Genomic DNA, 18,947 nt, shown 5'->3' with positions numbered 1-18,947 from the left:
AAAATCAGTTCGGATTGTGAACCATTTATCCTACAGCGGCAAAATGAGATTTCTTTTCTGCTGTTCAACTTTTAATTAAAAGTCAGCGCTAAAGACCTTGTTTCCAGGCTGCCGGGGGTGGTAGAAGGGAATCCAAGCTCAGAGCTGAGTGTGCCCTACCTGTGCCCCCTTCTCACCCCGGCTAGTCCCCCGTTAGACGGCCTCACACGTGCTACCAGCTCAGTGAGTGGCCAAGGGAGGCTCATCTGAATTACGTCATTCATCTTCCTCACTGGGCTTCTGAAGTCCTGCCAGAGAGATCGTGAGCACAGGTAAATCCCACAGGGACTGGTTAGTGCACCTCTTTGGAGCCGCTGGGGTTTCCCCTAGAGACCCCATCTCCGGAGACCTTCTACGCACCCTGCCTGGGTGCACATGGGCTTTTAGATATCTTCATGGATTTTGAAGACTCTTTGTAGAAGTTTACTAGGCACAGAAAGTCCTATGATCCTCGCCATCTTCCTAATTTTTATTACTTTTTTCCCTCCTGGTGAGTCAAAGAATGCTCTACAGATGGGGACTCCTATTATCCTCAGCTCCTTCGCAAGAGAGGTGGAGGGCACATGTATCAATATACTCATTGCTCAAATAAAACAATTTGTCCCAGAGGTGCTGCCGGCCAACACAGTTAAGATTTCCCTGCTGTCGATTCCAACACTTCATGTACCTGGCGGGTCTGGTTCCCAACCACTGAGAGGCATGGGTAGCCCCAGATACACGCCCGGATAAGTAGATACGGACCCGGATGTAAAGACTGGAGGGGTGCCCAGGAATGGGTGTGAGGCACAGGGCGGCATTCCGTGGCTCCTTTTGCTCCTTCTCACCTCTCTCTGGCTTAAGAGAATGGCTGCCGTCACCACTGAGGAAGTGTACTCTTCTCCCATTTCTTTTTTAAATCTTATTATTTATTTATTTATTTATTTGACACACAGAGAGAGAGAGACCACAAGTAGGCAGAGAAGCAGGCAGAGAGAGAGGAGGAAGCAGACTCCCTGCTGAGCAGAGAGCCTGATGCGGGGCTCGATCCCAGGACCCTGGGATCATGACCTGAGCTGAAGGCAGAGGCTTTAACCCACTGGGCCACCCAGGGGCCCCTGTTCTCCCATTTTTTAAAGAAGATTTTATTTACCCATTTGGGAGAGAAAGAGAGAGCTTAAGCAGGGGAAGGGCTCCCCATAGAGCAGGGAGCCTGACACAGGGCTTGATCCCAGGACCCCAAGATCATGACCTGAGTCAAAGGCAGATGCTTAACCCGCTGTGCCACCCAGGTGCCCCTATTTTCCCATTTTTGAGCTGGTCCCCACCTAGGCACCCTAAAGTGCTTTGTGTGCCCACACTCACAGGCTTTCATACTCCAAAGGGAAATAGGGACAAAGAAAGGGAACCCCTTACAGTCCCCACCCCCACCCCAACCCAGCAACGCCCCCAGGCTCCTGCCCCCGGACAGAGAGAGTCCAGACAAAAGCAAAGGTCCCCTCTCCCCTGTCCCCAGACCCAAGTCCCTCAAAGACAATCAAATTTAAAGCAGAGAGATTAAATTATCGCTAAGCTAATTATGGGAATCACACTTAGGCTGGCTGCCGGGAAGCGAGGTCAGCAGGCAGGAGGCATTAAAATGAAAGGCAGATGCAAGAAGCACTTAAAAAAGCAACTGGGAGACTCATTACCTCCCCACACACATGGAGGAGAAAGAACACACTCTGATGTTTGAGACGCTGTCCATCTGGGCAACAGTCAGCGCGTGTGACAGCTAAATAGCTCCGCTCTGTCATCATCTCCAAGCCAAAGTGGGCGAGTCAGAGGTAAACTGATTAGAGGGTGCGCTGCTAATTTCCCAGCGAGAACACCAGGGAGGCGGGGCTCAGCCAGAGAGGACGGCACAGGGGAGGAGCGGCCCCAGGCTTGAGTGCAAAGAGAAGGGACTAGCTCCCAAGTGTGCATGCACGGGCGCCTACAGGTACACGTGGGGATGAGGCACGCGTGCGTGTTTGTGACGTGAATGTGTGTGTGAGTACGGGAGGGGGCAGACAGTCATGGCCGTGTGGGTGTGTGTCTTATCTACCTGGGAACAGAAGTTGGAGAGGTTGGCCAAAGATTAGAGGACCCCTCCTAGCACATTTGCAAAAAGGCAACTCCTCGAGAGCTTTCTGGGATTGCCAAGGTCCTCACAATGGCTGCCACGGTCTCAGCCATGAAAATACATATCATTTTCCCCAGTTATGGATGCTCAATGATTCTCATGCATCATCCGTTCGATGTAAGTTTAAGTCATATCAGCCAAAAAATTGGCAGTCGACAAAATAAGTTAGAGAGCTAAAAATCAATGTTGCTCAAAACAATCTGCAGGGCGGCTTCCTTCGCTCAGAAGTCCAGCTCCACACTTCTCCTTTCTTTTCCAGAAAGCAGTGGTCGGTGGGGAGCCCTAATAAGGAGGTCCGTGCACTGGCCTGGTGTAGGGAGCCAGTGTGGGAACCAGATCGGGTTCATTGCCCAGAGGAATGGAATTCAGGGGCCAGAGGTCCTGCCCATGTCCAGAACAAATCTTGGGATTCACAATTAGAAAAGCAGGTTCAGAGGGGGGGGAAATGGAGGAATCTTTGGGGGTTAAGTTACTCAGGGAAAATTAATTTGGGAAGCTCTATTTAATTGCAGGTAAGAGAAATGATTTAACAAATTTGGGTAATTTAATTATCCCCGGAGACATCAGCTGAGCACAATCTGATCCTTGGGTTTCAGTAGAAGAGTGTCCTTACTCTTATGGAAAACTGAATGCAGGGAAATACAAACATACGGAACCTGACTAATAGAAGGAACTGAACAACTCTAGCTTTGGTTTTAGGAGAAAAAGCAAATCACAAGAAAATCAGCTGGTAGAGGATTTAGTTTAAAAAATCTCTTAACACGAAGTCTGGAGTTGATGATATGAAATCAGCCATATCCTATATTCCTCACATGTTTTCTCCAATATTAAGCCAGAAGAGACCACAGCTCTTTAAGTCAAGAAACATCTAGCACATTCCAGATGACCAAGTTGATATTTCTTGACTAAATGTTGACAGTCACACTAACAGTCTTTACGCTAAACTGTGCTATCGACAAAAGTTTCTCTGCCCCCTGCCCCCACTCTCCCCATACATATATACACCAGGCCTCTTCCTGCGGCAGGTGTATATTTCCCACACCCTTCACCTTGGTTTGGCCAATAAAATGGGAGTGGCAGGAACGGGTGCTACTTCCAAGAGGCAGCTCTCACAGTCATCAGCTCTGCCATCTCTCTTTTCCTTCTTCTTCTTTTTTTTCCCCCAAAGCTGTTTTACCATTTGTCTCTTTTTTCTTTTTTTAAATTAACATAGAATGTATTATTTGTCTCAGGGGTACAGATCTATGAATCATCAGTCTTACACAATTCACAGCCCTCACCATAGCACATACCCTCCCCAGTGTCCATCACCCAGCCACCCTCTCCCTCTCTCCACCCCCAGCAGCCCTGCAAGGTTGGTTCAACATCTGTAAATCAATTTACAGATTGTATAATACACAATCTGTAATGGGATACAATACATTAATAAAAGAAAGATCAAGAACCATATGATGCTCTCAATAGATGCTGAAAAAGCATTTGACAAAGTACAGCATCCTTTCTTGGTCAAAACTCTTCAAAGGGTAGGGATAGAGGGTACATTCCTCAAATATCATCAAAGCCATCTATGAAAAACCCACCGCAAATATCATTCTCAATGGGGAGACACTGAGAGCTTTTCCGCTAAGGTCAGGAACACGGCAGGGTTGTCCAGTATCACCACTGCTATTCAACATAGTTCTAGAAGTCCTAGGCTCAGCCATCAGACAACAAAAAGAAATAAAAGGCATCTGAATCGGCAAAGAAGAAGTCAAACTCTCGCTTTTCCTTCTGATGGAAGACTGGCATGTCCCCAGACAAAGGGACTGCGCTTCAGTCTCCGTCCCAAATACAGCGTGTGGAGCATAGCCACCACCCAACCAGGGTGCACATGAACGTGAGCTGGAAATAACCTTTATGGTGGTAAGCTACTTAAATTTGGGAGTCATTACTGACCACAATGTAACGTAGCCTAAGCTAGCCGATAGAGTTCTACACATACCCAGATACTATAAGCCTCAACAGTCAGTCTTTGGATACATTTGTTACCTTCAGAAAGCACCTACTGGGCACCTGCAGGCTAACTGGGAAGGTTTAGATGCACTGGGACAAAGATCCAACTATATTGATAAACTCTTTTCTATAGAGAGAATAAACTGTTTTCAGAAGATATTCTCAGCTATAGGGTTTGAAATATCTGATTGCCTGTGATTTCTGGGTAATCTGAGCTGAGCTGAAGGCAGACGCTTATTCAGGACTGAGTAAAAACTCAAACTGATGAAATGGATACATGACATATCCTTTTTGGAAAAAGATTCTTCCATTTGGAAAAGGATTCTTTGGCTTCCTTTGATGAACTTGTATCTCTTCCGCCAAAGCCCATGACCTTCCCATTGGAGGAAGAAAACCCACAGCCTAGTTGAGGCATGAGTTGGTCAGTACCACCAGCATCCCTGTGGTCTTGACACTGCCCAGATCACGGTGGGGTCCAGCGTCCCAGCTGCCATGGTCAAGGTCAATGATGTGCAAGTTCAGGTCCACCCAAGGCCTAAGCTGATTCTGCCTGAAAAACCTCGTGGGATCTAAAAGAGATTCACTCTGTAAGTGAAGTTTAAAATGTGCTTTCCTGGGCCTCCTGGGTGGCTCAGTCAGCTAAGCATCTGACTCTTGGTTTCAGCTCAGGTCGTGACCTCAGGGTTGTGAGATTGAGCCCCATGGGGGGCTCTGTGTTCAGCAGGGAGTCTGCTTGAAATTCTCTCTCTCCCTTGCCCCTCCCCCCTGAGCTCATGCTCTCTCTCTCTCTCTCTAAATGGACAAATAAATCTTGGGGCACCTGCAGTCTATTAAGTGGCCGGCTCTTGATTTCTGCTCAGGTCATGATCTCAAGGTCATGGGACCCTCAGGGTTGGGCTCCGCACACAGCAGGGAGTTTGCTTGAGATTGTCTCTCCCTCTGCCCCTGCCCCTACTCACACGTGCTCTCTCTCTCTCTCTAAAATAAAGGAATGCATCTTTAAAAAAATAAAATGGATAAATAAATCTTTTTAGAAAAAATGCATTTTCCTCTCCCATATCTGGTATGTCTGAGAAGGCCCAAGACAACCGTGATCATAAAGATGAAATAAGATAGTCTACGTATGCTAATATGAAACATTTAAAATAAAATTATATACAACTTTTCAAAAAACTTGTGCACCCATCGTGAGACATCCCCGTAGAGGAGTCCTGTTTCTGGTAGAAACTCATGGATAAATGCTACGATATTTTGGGGGAGGCTGAAGAAAATGGACAGAACTGAATGATCCCTGGAGGAAACACTGGTGAGTCAGCAGAGAGACTTAAAGAATTAAAGCACTTACAGATCTTTAAGAAGAAACCAAAGCTCTCTAACCATCTTCACTGTTATCAAAAACACAAAGAGCATGAGATGCCCATAGGATCTTAGGCATAGTTCCACCTGAAAACCCACGGGCCTCTGAGCCTCCCAGTGGGAAGACCTGAAAAGCAGGAGCACATGGGTGAGGTTCTGGACGCCGTGATGAGAGCAAGTCACACAGCAGCTTCAGCGTCCTTCTGACATCTCAAGTCCAACAACGGGGGCACACTCAGATTCAGCTGCCCTCACCCCAGCATGCTCACATCTTGGCGGGAAGGAAGGAGCGGTTGAACAGAAAGATGAGCCATCCTCTTCGCAAGAGCGAAAGGGAAACCCTTCTCCGTCCTGTTCTCCTTCCCTTCTGCCCTCCTTGCCTCTAAGGCCTCCTCAGGAGACTTGGGGGGGGGGGGGACAGAAGGGGCTTCTGAAAGATTCTTCTGGAAGGCAGAAAAACTGGGAACAGGGGAGGCCCTGGGGATGCCAGGTGTTTTAGCAGCCTGAGAATGGCCTGAAGGAAGGGAGGGCCTATGGAATGGGGGAGACCCTTGAGCCAACACCCACTGTTTTCAGACCCATTCCTTGGCACTTCTTTCCACCCCCCCCCAAGGTTTTTATTTATTTGTTTAAGAGATAGAGAGAGAGAACATGAGTGCGGGTGGGGCAGAGAAATAGATTCCCCATAGAGCAGGGAGCTCCATGTGGGATTCAATCCCAGGACTCCAGGATCATGACCTGAGCTGAAGGCAGACGCTTAACGGACTGAGCCACCCAGGTGCCCCGGCCCCCTTTTCCTAATGTGACTCATGTGGGCAAAGCAGGTCAACAGAGTAGACCTGGGTCCCCACCCAGCTGTGCCAGCAACATGGCCCGTACCTAGATGGGCTCCTACTCTTCATCGTCCTGAGCCTCTGCAGTGAATAATGGAGATAAGGCCACCTGGTGATGGGCGTCAAGAGGTGGCTTTGGGGGAAAGGGTACCCCTCAAGTCACTGTCCCTCAGGTCACCAAATCTAGAAAGAAACTGTGGAGCCAGGGCTGGTCCAAGTGTCACTGGCCTCACAGTGGTCCTGGGTGAATGGGTCAGGATGATGTTTGTGAGTACACAACACTACATAATGACAGGAACAGCAGGCAAGAGCTGAGAGGTGGCAGTGGACAAAAGCAAGCAAGCACAGGACTGAGGTCACGGCCCAGAAGCGCAGGTTCAGGGGATGGGCATTTGGGGAGAAAAAGAAGGCCGGCTGGATTGGTGGGGAGAGTGGAGAGGTGCTCCAAACAGCCAGGAGTGGTGAGGAGACGGTATAGCTAGATCTTCAGCTCCACAGAGCTTGCAAAGCAGTTCTGGGATCTAAGGAGAAGCAGCCATCTCCCAAATGAGCCAAGACAGGGACCCCAGATGAACTACAATGGGAAAAACCATCAAGAACCACGACACATAGTCCCGCGGGCTGTTGGGAGAGAGCCTGCGGGTAAGAAGCTGAAGACAAAGAAACGCCTGATTGTGTCCTAGGCAGCAGGTCAGTGGCAAGTGGAAAAGCACAGTCTGTCTGCTTCCCAGAAAAGCTCCAGCCCTCCCCAAGGCCACCGCCCACTCTGCCGCAGGATGGGCCTCGGGCATAATGGCTCCTCCAGAGGGAAATTGTGGAGGAGGGAGGGCAGCCATGTAGGTGGGAATCCCATTGTTTCTCAGGTGGGAGCCTCTCCTTCAGTATTTAAAATTAGCCAGGGCCCCCCAGGACCCCGTGCGGGGCCAGGGCTGAAGGGCTGAGCGGGAGGAGAGTGTGGCTCGGGCCATTTCCATGCAGGGCGACAGGCAGGGACCGTGGAAGCCGGGATCAGTGACTATTCTTCTTCTTCTTCTTTTTTTTTTTTTTTTAACCTAGGAAACATAGGATTGGAGTTGCTTTGGATAGATGAATCTGGCAAAATTCACAGGACAATTAAAGAGAGGAGCTCCTAGAGATGGGCAATCAGTTATAGCCATCCAGGCTTGAGCACAGGGCCCTGAGCCAGCGCAGGGGCAGAGGGAATGAAAGGGAGTTTCTGGCCAAGGCACACGAGCCAGGTGTGGGAGGACGGGTGACCACCTCCTCTCACGGGTGTGGAGGTGACCTTAACCCACAGCCTGAGAGCACAACCTCAGCAGAGCCTCGGACTCGAGCCTATACACGAGTCAAAGGGCGACCTTAGATCAAATCATGTGACCTCGGGGAAGTTAGTCAGTCTCTGGTCGAAGGTGTAAAACAGAGGTTGTAGAATGTACCCCAAAGGAAATGCTGAGGATTATGCATGGAAAAAACCCAGAACAGTGCCTGTACTTACTGGGCATTCAATCCCTACAGTTCCCTTCCCGTGCTCTTTCCTGCCAGATCCACCACTAGGAAAGTGACCCCTTCCTAAGGAAGGAGATGATTTGCAATGGAGGCAAAGCCAAGAGCCACAGATTCTCCAAGGCTGCACAGAGCTCTCCGCAGTTACTGACTTGACCTATGTCTCTCACCCACCATCATAAACCATCACATCACCATTGCCCTAAAATTAACTGAGCACCTGGGACTGCCTCTCTGAGCTCCCAGGCCTCCTGCTAAGGGACGGTTCCTCAGCCTCTGGCCCTGGGCATGGCAGGCCTCACGGCCTCTTTCTGTTTCGCCCCTAGATTCTCTGACAGGTCTGCATGATCAAACGCTGGGGAGCAGGAAGCCGGATTTGGTGCTCTGGCCACATCTGTCCCTGAGCCGTGTTGTGCTCCTTCTCACGCTACTAGCAGTTAACGGCAAGTTTAAGAGTATTGGCTCAGGTGCCCTTGAGGGCCCAGACACAGAGCTCTAGTGTGATGAGCAGTGTCGAAAAGGGTCCCCAGGCGCCCTGCCTCCTGGTATTCAGACCCCTGTGGAGGTTAGAAGCCCCTCGTCCTGCAGGTGGACTGGGCCACGTGACCGACAGTTCTAAGGAATAGAATACAGCCAAGACAATGAGATGCTACTTCTGAAATGAGGTTCCAAAGGGACCATGGCTTTCAGCTTGCTCCTCTTCCCTTGTCCCTCTCTCGGCTGCCGTGTGGTGGGAGTGGCCATCATGGAGAGGCCCATGTGGGGTGTCCCGCGAGGACCTGAGGCTGCCCACGGCCACGGGAATAGTTCCCGAAGAGGATCATCCCCCATTCCAGCCCCAGATGACATCTTGGCTGTGGTCCGTCGGTAACCCCGAACCAGAACCCAGCTCGGCCCATGCCCGGATTCCTGACCACAGAAACCATGGGATAATAAACGTCATTTTTTTAAGACTCTACATTTTGGGGTGATCTGTTGCACCACAATTGATAACGAATCCCCCGCGTCACCTGGGCCAGGATGGAAGCCATGGAGTGATGACAGTAGACTTGAGACAGCTATTTCAAAAGTCCCTGTGAATGTCGCTACGAGAAGCCAAAGCTGTGCGGGAGAAACACCGTGACCCCCCAGGGGGCTGGCCACGCGGCCACATTCCCAGACGTCACTGGCCAACAATTAGGAACTCTACACAGACATGCCGATCAGAGCTCCAGCTGGTGGGTCCGGAGTCGGTCCAGCTGCCGCTGCCGACCCCATCAAAGTCGGCAGAGATAGTGCAGTGATTTCAGGTGACAAAGACCTCCCCTGCTCCTCCTCTGACCCAGAGCCTTCACCGCTAAGGACAGAAAGAGGCTCTTCTCTGATGCGGGTCCTATCAGATGCGAGCCTGGCAGTACAAGGCCATTTGATGCTGGGCGCCCCCCCCCCACCATCCTTGTCTTGCCTCTGCTCCTCCCTCTTCCTCGGGTACACCAAGTCTTTCATCCTTCCCCATCTTTGTTGTCTTGGTTACATGGCCAGACTCCTGATATGCTGCTAGTTTTCATTTTAATGATATGTTCTTGTAAAGCACAATATTTTACTTCGATTGCATGTGTCACTGGATAAATTCCTCCAGCGTGTCTGGCATCTGAGCATCAGCTGACTGAGCGTGCTCGATGATTTGGGGGTGTTTCTGTAGCACTCTCTTCAATTTTAATGTCTCCGCATTTTAATTTATGATCAGGATCATTTGACACAAATGTATATATATACACACACACACGAGTCAAAAAAGTGGCACACAAGTATCAGTAAATCTTGAATTGGCAAAGCTCATTTAAGACTATCTCCGTAAATCATGGGCACTACTAATGATCATTTGGAAAATAAGATGACAAGTGTTCCCACGATATTTTCTGGGGAATCTCAAAGTGTGTTTCTAGAAGGTGCCAGGAGGAGAAGGAGGTGATGCCTCAGTGTTCGGGGTCAGGCTGCTCTGAGTGGGGCTGACGCCACAGCTCCATCATGAGGACACCTCGCCAAGCCTGCTCAGGTCGGCTCCGAGCGACCACTTGAGATCCTCACCCCCAACCAGGAACCTGTGGGGACCATGGGTGGGCCCAAGGACAGAGTGGTGAAAAGTAGCGAGGGGCAAGAAGTGAGAGCCAGTGGGGTTACACTAGCGTAAAAAGGACAATTGAGTGGGAACTTCATAAATGGAAGATATGTCTACTAGGACATTGACTAGCTTAGGCTGCTCTCCACCCCCACCGGATACAGCACAGACTAAAAAGCTTATACCCCAGCGCAGGCAACTGCACAAGGTAGGAGGTGGACCAGAAGTGGGCAGTTGGTGTGAGGGGAGGTCCATCTGAAGACCAGTTCTGGTGTCCCGAGGCTTGAAGGACTAAGGACAGAGGGCTCCACCCCGCTGAGATGTGAGGTGAGTGGAAGGAGCGAGCCTCCCGACCCCGCCACCCCCACCCCCGAACATCTGTGGTGCTCTTCTGTCTTTGACACCTTCAACCTCAGCTCCTCTCCACTTACCCCACAGCCTCACATGCCCTCAGGCTCCAAACTTGCCAAACCAGCAGTGGGAATTGCAGAAACAACTCCGCAACACAATCAAACAAAAATGCTTTGATGGTCTTTTTCCACAACAGAAACTGTCCAGCATTGATTCTTCCGTATTTCTTTTCCTTCCTGCTTGAGTGTCTAACCACATGCAAAGCAGCCAGCAGCTCCGTGTGAAGAGACTTCTGGAAGAGTACACTGACCAAATCCTGTACCAGCCAACACACCTCTGCTCTAATCTCCGGGTCCTTGGGCAAGTGGGACTTCTAACATGACATCTCCATTTGATTTCATGACGCCTTCACTCGTTTGGAGTCCTACCGATGGCATAAATTTCTTTTTTAAAGTTGATTCAAATTTCCAGTGAGTGTTAAGAATTCTCAGATACATTTAGGAAGCTGCAAAGCAGTAGCTACACATCTCTGATCTGACATGGTTCTGTGGCTTGAGCATTGCATGCGCGTGTGTGCGCACGCGCGCACACACACACACACACACACACACACACACAGAACATCCATTCCTGAGAACTTATGGTCAAAAGGATACAGACCCAGGTGGGTCTCCCTCTACCCCACTCCACTCCCGTTTGGTGGTCCTTCTGGACTCGTGGTCAGGATGTAGAGGTGGGGAACACAAGCACATCCATTTCAAAATAGGTTCAAGGAAAAGAAATTGGGCAGCTTATGTCAATGTGCATAATAATTCTCAATAAGAATGATTTCCATGGTATCCACTCCCGTTGATGCTCCCACCTGACATGCACTGAATTCCTGTCAAGAGAGGCTGGTAAGGCGTGGCTCATCACGCACTTGGGTATGTCTCCTACCACAAGTCAAGGCTCAGACCAGCCCGAGTTCTGCTTAACCAGTATCCACAAAGCACTCAGCCCCTTCCGCGTGAACAGTTTAACCTAGCCGAACGCTCAGGAACGGTGCAATCACAAAATGAAAGGAGCAATCACACCTCAAGTGGGAGTTTATGATGTTTTGGCTCATGATGAACATTAGTCTCTCCCACTAATGTCAGGCAGTAATTCACCGCAGAACAGCAGCCATAAAGTATGATCACTTAGTGGTAGGAGTGCAAGAGGCAAGGAGAGAGGGTTCTGGCCCAAAGAGTTAAGTGGAGATTTCTGTTCATCTGAGGCAACGCTGGCTTCATTACCCCAACTTGGGACAAAGATTTTTAGGTTTATACAGACACCCTAAAGCAGACTGGGATGTTTGTCTTTTAACCTGGAGTTGACATTTTAACAGTCTGTGGATTATATCTAAATTCTTAAGTATTTCCTGGTGACTGTAGTATTTATATGCCACGTTTCTTAACAGCACTTGCCTATAACGCTCGCCATGGAAAAGCTGCCCATACCACCATAACACACACACACACACACCCTAGAAAACATAAAAGACATCCAAATTGGCACTTTCCTCACCTCCTTTCCCTCTGCCTCATGTGACGTGTGCACGAAAGGAGTGAAATTATGGTCATCAGAGGTGAGGTTGCAAATGACAAGGACCCACATCCTTCCAACAAAAGGAAAAGTCAGTAATTTCGAGGGCAGCCTATGGATCGCTACAGTCTAGCTCCCAGACCCTGGAAACCCACAGCAAAGCCCCCAGACCTCCCACCTACCCTCCCCATCTCGAGTCACCTGTCGTATGGCAAAGAACTCTGCATGGCCCTTGATACACACGGGAGATTATTACAGGGCTCAGAGAAGACAACTCTGTAATTACGGCTACAGTATGATTTCCATTATTTTCACCCCCTGATTTCAGCAGCTCACAAAACTTCCCGCAAAATCCTCTTGCAACCCCAAAGCATTTCACGGCTGGGCCTCTGCCCAAAAGGTGGATGTGGTTTGATAGCCTCTGGGAAAGGCAATACAGAGTGCTGGCAAGGAAAGGGGAGTGGTGCTCAGTGAGCGGCGCGCGGGGGGGGGGGGGGGGGGTGGAATTCTATTGTTCCGAAAAAATAAATAAACTGGCCAGTTTTGCTTTTTATTATTTCAAACAACAGAGTCGGCGGCCCAGCCTTCCTGCCCCAACTCAAACCGTCCCCTGGGCCAGCGGTGCTGAGCTTGCAGCAGCCGTAGCCGGGCTCCAGCAAAACTATTTAAAAGCCTGCCACTCTGAGCTTGTGGAGCAGAAAGTTTGGCTGCCCCGACGGCCTGGCTTTCCCCAGGAGGGTGTGCTGGCTTGTTCACCCCCCTACATGAACCTCTGCTCTTACCTCTCAAATGTTTACGCTTCAAAGATCCCACCATTGCTCTGGAAATTAAACGGAACGTCCCAGGTGGCTGAAACAGAACTGTTCTTATATAAACTCCCCAAAGGGAAAAAAAAAATGGGAAATGCCAGCCTGAGGTTTAAAAAGCCCCAAGCCTCCTGGTCAGGTGTTGCCTGTCGTTGCTGGCCCGGGTGAGCTCTGGGGATGCTTGAAGGTAAGGCTCTGCCTACAGCCTGCCCTATGAGCATTGCCTCTGCGCACCGCGCATGTCCTCAGCCCACCGGAGTTGTGCCGCACTCTGACCTCCCTATCAGGGGCCAGGCTTCCACGGGTGCAGGGGAGCCAGCCCCCACCGACCTCAGGCCACCCTCTGACTAACAGCACGCATCTGCAAGTTGACTGCCTTGTGTTTACCATGCGGCCGTGGCGGGAACCGTGTCTCTTTTTCTCCCCCAAGAGAAAATAACTGTCTGTTCTGTTATGTGCGCTGAACTCCCAATGTTTATTTCACTGACACCAGCTCAGACAATGACCAAGGGGAAAAAGAAAAAGCCTTCTAGAGGATCTATTTACTCAGTCTTGCTAGCAAGTAAATGATCCTACCGCACGGGGTAGGAAGTTCAGTGAGGGCGAATCTTCTAGCGTATTGGGGTAACTCACTTCTCCACTGCACTGAGATTGGGCTCACTAGAGAAAAGAGCGAAGGCACCCCAAATTGTCTTGCTTACATTTTACTCTCCAAAGTGTTTATTTACCTGTCGGGCCAGGCGAAGCAGGTCAACAGACATCTCATTGTACGAACCGCATATGGGAACGCCTTTGCGGTTTAGAACTCACTTTTCTAGCAAACCAAATTCACCGAATCAGAATAAAGAATGAAACCATCTGAGCATCCAACAGAAACACTCTTGAAGCCCCTGCTCCAAAGCCCAGTCTTTTCCCTCCTCTGTTTATCCTGAGGCTTCTCGGACACAACTTCCTCCAGTTTGGATGTCTGATGCCTCACGGGAAGCTGGAAGCCGCGGACAGAGGTAAGAGGAGATAGCAGAGTCAGCCCAGGCTCCCGTGCCTAGACGGAGAGGCAGGAGGCGGCCTCACCCAACAGGAGCTGCAACAGGACGACACACCTGTGTGTCACAGGTGGAACCTTCTGGGGCGTCCACAAGGTACGGCTCAAGGTATGAGCCAAAATCATCCCAAGACGCCGGGCAGGAGCAAAATGTTCACTTATGTTTAATCGAGTCTTTGCAGAAAGGCAGAGAACCCTGAAATACGGTTCTTAAAGCTATGTAGATGGCGGTTACACGCATTGTGTATTGGACACGTGAGGCCCTACACTATAGCGTCACGGTGAGCCCTCCGGGTAGTAGCAGACGTGGCATGCCGCCCGCATCAGCCTTGCGGTGCCTCGTGGCATTTCACCAGACGGGCTTCCTCTTCGAGATACTCCCCGTGTCACTACTCCCCACACATCCCCCACCTCACACACACCTCTCCCCGCCTCCCCCCTCCGTGCTCTCACACTCCAGCCCCACCGCCTGTTCCTGTAGAATTTAAAGAAAGAAATGATGGCTGGGCTGTTACATGGTAGGATGGGAAAGGGGGCAAAGTCTTCTAGAATTGCCGAGACCCTGTCTCCTTGACCGTGTGGAGCTGATACCCAGAAACGCAGCAGAGAGAAAGTAGAGCTCGAAGCTGTCTCAGATCAGGCAGTGCCCGATGGGGAATCACACGATATCCAGAGAATTCCAAGGCAAGTCTAAATCAGACAAGCAGGAGTTTCACATGGATTCACCGATACTTCCCTGGGACAAGACTGAAGCGTAAGTATCACCCAACATAAAACAGGAGGTACGGGTTGTCTTAGGAAGGCTTTGGATCCCATCCAGGGGGCACCACCTCCAAGTCACTGAAATAAGAAGCCTGAGCAGAGGGGGGGTGAGACAAGAAAGTTGGATGGAAGCATGCTCCCAACACTGCTGATGCGCCAACATCACCCAGTACCCCGAGGCCAGCAAGCTTCTGGAGAGCGACGAGGAAAAGCTCCTGTCCCAGATCACACCGTTCTACTCCGCCTCAAGTAATTTCTATGCCCCCACAGTACCCACAATTTGCTCATCCCACGATCTGACTCAGCCCCGTCAGCAACTCCAGCAGGTCCTGCACTTTCCTCCATCTGTTTCCCTGCACGAATCCAGATGGATGCACCACTCAAAAGGGCCAAAGCAAGAGGAACAGGTACGGAACTTGCCCCTGCCCACCTTCCCCAACCACCCTGGCCTTAGAAAGCCCTTGCGTTTAGGGCACAGACCCAAGCTGGAGAGGACACGCCATCTAGGATGGCCTCGCAAGGCTGGGCTAACTCCCCACGTGCACACCAGCCGCAGGGGAGAGGTGCATGTCCACGCTCTCCCACTGTGATTCCCACAGTGACCCTCCGCACAGAGGCAGAGAAGGGAGAGAGCATCACCCGTGACCTCAAGAGCGACATAGCTCCTTAGCTCAAATTTGTATCACCGGCCCACCAGGGTCAAAGTAGTAAAACAGCGCAGATGGTACCCGTCCCTGTGGGGATCGATCGCCTTCAGAATAACCAGAATAATTGCACCTCTTTCCTACCTTCTTCAGCTTGCCGCTTTTGGTGCCCACGAAGGCCAGAGAGTGGTTCTTGTAGACATATGCGATGACAGAAGTCATGCGGTCCCTGTCCTCCGTGAAGACGGGAATGCCGCGCACCATCTCCGACACGCCCAGGGGGGCATTCATATCCAGGCCACAGAAATTATCATCAATGGTTAAGAGCTGAAAATTAAAAAGGAGAAACATTAGGAGGGAGGAGCCGGGCAATAAGCTGACGTACCGAGTCAGGGAACTTCTCGGGCTAGAAGAATCCTTTTTTACACGAAAAACTCAGATCCAGAGAAACCAGGTGGCTTGTCAACAGTCAGCCTAAGCAGGTGGCAGGACCATGGTGAGAAAAACACGGGTCCCGAGAGTCTCTTTCCTCTCCTGGCCTCTGGGGTCTCTCTGCTCCACCTCCAACCCCTTCCAGGCGCCATGTTTGTAGCTAAGATGGTCCTTCATCACCATCACACCAGCAAGCCCTGGGCCAGCACACATGAGTGTGGGCTCCAGAGGGAACGTGTCCTCCGCACTTACAACTAAGTTGAGCAGACACAGAAATGAGGACTCGAGAGTGTAGAACAGAGAACTAGAAACATTAACACGTGAACGACATACCATGACAGAGGCAACTGCAGTCAGTTGGGGAGAGAGAAATAGGAGAAATGGAAGGTTCTGGAAGGAACTCAACAAGTCACACTAGTGCCTCATGATGCCCCATCTCAGACTCCCTGCTCTTTTTTAAAGGCATGGTAAACATGGGCAACCCTGGCCTTGTCATACCTACACCAGCATGTCTTGAAATGTCTTCTGTGGAAGTCAAGGTCTCACCCTCACCACCCCGCCAAGATGCTCTACCAAACAGGGCTCTTGAGTAAATAATTTAATACACAGTATGTTCTAATACCATGTAAGAGACTCGTAATGATTAGTTACAGGAAAGGTCTGAAAAGTCTTTTAAGAAGAAATATGTCTAACATTCCTTTAGTCTTTCCCAAACGTTAGCTTCCCTAAAAATCACTGGAACACCTGTGAGCATTCCTTAAAGACTGCGTCCCCCAGATACCCAGGATCTTGAATCCTGGACAATCCTAGGAGCAGAATCTGGGATAAACCCAACAGCAAAAGCCTTTGGACCATTTTCCCATGGAGTTTAAGCCAAATCTCTCCTTGTTTTATTCCCGGCTACCAGGTCTGCAGGTGAGCACAGGGTCACAGCTGGGTTCTGTCCCACCGGGGAGTGGAGACGACCTTGCCATGGCAGCGCGGAGCCTCCAACGTCCCCACCGAGCAGCTCTGGTGTGGCACAGAGCTCTCCGAAGGCTCTAGGCACCTACCCCGGCTTCTCCCTCCTTCTCAGAAGAACTGTGTGGCCTTAGAAGAGTTATTCCGTCTTCCCGTGCTTTTATTTTCCACTCTATAAAGATGAAGGAAACAAGCCCTGCTTTTTGATGGGTTTCCATAAAGCCTATAGAGCTCACGCCTGTAAACGTCTTTGGACTTTGCAGAAAAAGGAGTGAAATAAAATCCAAGGTGTCACTTTTTTAAAGGCTTCAATCCAGCCAAAGGAAAAGGCATCTGGAGAACCAGCAGGCAGGTTCTTGCCAATGGAGCTGTGTGAAAGTGGCCAACTCAGCTTTCCAGGGACTCAGGGGGCCCCTCGGCTCCTTCCCAGGGTGGGGGGTGGGGGTGACAGGCACTGTCCATCTCAGAGAAGACAACGTGCTGAGCATCTAAAACCTCTCTGTCACTTCCCCGCCCTCCTTATCAAGGGGGCAGCTGTGGCAGAGCTGGGGAGAGCAGGGGCAGGTCCAGGCAGGCCACGTGCCAAGCAGATGTCTGTATCATGTCTTTGATCCCCTCTGGCCTTTCTTGAGTGGTCTGGTCCAATACCCCAGGCCAAACACAGCCCCCTACTTCTCCCCCTCACAGAAACAATACAGAAACAATACAGAAGTTAGGAGGGAGCTTTCAAGGTCTAGTTGCATCTTTATGGTTCTTTCCTAAAATGAGGAGATTGGGGGTGGGGGGAGACAGGTGATGGAGGGTAAAAGAGATAAAAAGAAAAGAAGGAAGAAAAATCCAAATAAAGGAAGATGGTGCCTTCTCCCTGCCGGACGGACATAGCAGCAGTACGACCCAGCAGGCATGCCAAGGGCAGCCTAGGGCATGCTGGGATTCCTCGTGGCCTCACCTGTTCCTGCCTCCACTTCCTAGGGAGCCCTCATGCCTGACTTTCTCAACCTCAAGCTGTGCCGCAGGGACTTCTGCCATTACGATCCGTTTTCCAAGGAGAGGAGGCTGGGCGATTATCCATGCGGCACAAGGAGAAACTGAGGCAGGGAGCAAGGCAAGCCAGGTTTGACATTCTCCCGTCACCCTTGGCACAATCATGTGCCTCAGGGACGTGGCAGAACCTGAGGCTGCTCAGCCCCCAGAACCACAGTTCTGAGTGGCCAGTTACCGAATACAGTTCCTTCCCTTGGCTGGGCAGAACACAAACCAATAAATAAACAATCACTGACAAAAAGAGCATATGTATTTGGCCAAGTGCAGCATGAAATCGTGGCTTGCTCAGATGTACCAGATCTCTGCCACTCCGGCAACTTAGTGGCAAGGGGCCCAGGGAGGAAAGTTTTCAGCGGAAGGAAGTGAGGACAGCTCAGCCTGGCGGCCCGGTGGCGAGGGCTCTGCCCATCCCCGGCTTAGGACGGCTTCCGGAAAGGCCCAGTCAGGAGGCAGGCAGTCTGCTCACCTGCACTTGACCGTCGTCCCCCACACTGCCCAATTCATGGTGCTGTCATCAGACTCAAATAAGGCCAAGGCTGCAGGTGGGGTTCCTAATGTGGCATTGGGATCCCGGGGACAATGATGGCTTTCTCACGAGCCCGCCCCTCCCCCCATGGATCGGTTTCTCCCTCTAAATAGGACTCCAGGAGATAAAGGTGTGATCAAGGCCTTGGACCAGGTGCAGTCCAGGTCCACATGGAGGCTAAGGTCCCCCAGCTGTGGCACGATGGGCTGACTCTTTGCTTCCTCGAAGCAGGTGCAATGGTGGGGTGGGGGGGATGTTGGAATTTTTAACATTGAAGTAGCAGAAAAAACACAGGACTCGGGTTCACATGCACGGCCCGCTTCCAAACTATACAACTTGGCATAGTCCCCTCCTGTTCTCTGAGCTTTCCTTCCCTTGACTATAGAACAGGAAGACCGGATGGTCCCGAGGGCCAGTTGAGAAAGCAGGTGTGAAGATATTGGCTAAACGGGAAAGCCACTTTGTCCATTTGAGATGATATTTCATATTCGTTTTTTTAATGGGAATTCTGTCCAGAAGGGGGTAGAAAGGCTGCAGGGACTTAGAACGGCCTCTGACCAGTGCAGGCTCCCTAAGGACACCACCATGCCGGGTCTGAGCTGCGGCCACGGGGCAATTAGAGCACCGGGCGGGGGGAGGGGACCCCATAGGGACCACAGACCGGGGAGGCTGAGGTGTAAGGGGCAGATGCCAGGGCCGTGTGGGCCCTGGAAGGAAAGGCTAATTGGTGAAAGCCTTCGACAGGTGAGGGCCGGCATGGATTCCAGAACACCCTGGGCAATGGAGGAGGAGAGTGTCTGCTCTTACCCTGGCCCAGCTCTCCCCTGGGCCCCATTAACAGCAAGATGAGAGCAGC

At 50.8% G+C, this 18,947-nt stretch overlaps 1 protein-coding gene across 4 annotated transcripts in view; it reads right to left on the bottom strand.

The window, feature by feature from the left end:
* PLXNA4 (plexin A4) overlaps positions 1-18,947 on the bottom strand; it is a 424,114-nt gene that overhangs the window by 327,911 nt on the left and 77,256 nt on the right. For 3 of the 4 annotated variants that reach the window (XM_032305147.1, XM_032305148.1, XM_032305149.1), the window contains exon 3: positions 15,274-15,456. In XM_032305147.1, the coding sequence (XP_032161038.1) occupies positions 15,274-15,456 (183 nt within the window). Of the gene's footprint in view, positions 1-5,154; positions 7,413-15,273; positions 15,457-18,947 lie in introns of those variants that run through there. The other variant, XM_032305150.1, reaches the window with a different exon arrangement.

This window comes from Mustela erminea, chromosome 11 (assembly GCF_009829155.1).
Source record: "Mustela erminea isolate mMusErm1 chromosome 11, mMusErm1.Pri, whole genome shotgun sequence".
In the NCBI taxonomy this organism is placed as follows: domain Eukaryota; kingdom Metazoa; phylum Chordata; class Mammalia; order Carnivora; family Mustelidae; genus Mustela; species Mustela erminea.
Note: the sequence above shows the minus strand (reverse complement) of the source record. Positions and strands in the feature narration are given on the sequence as shown.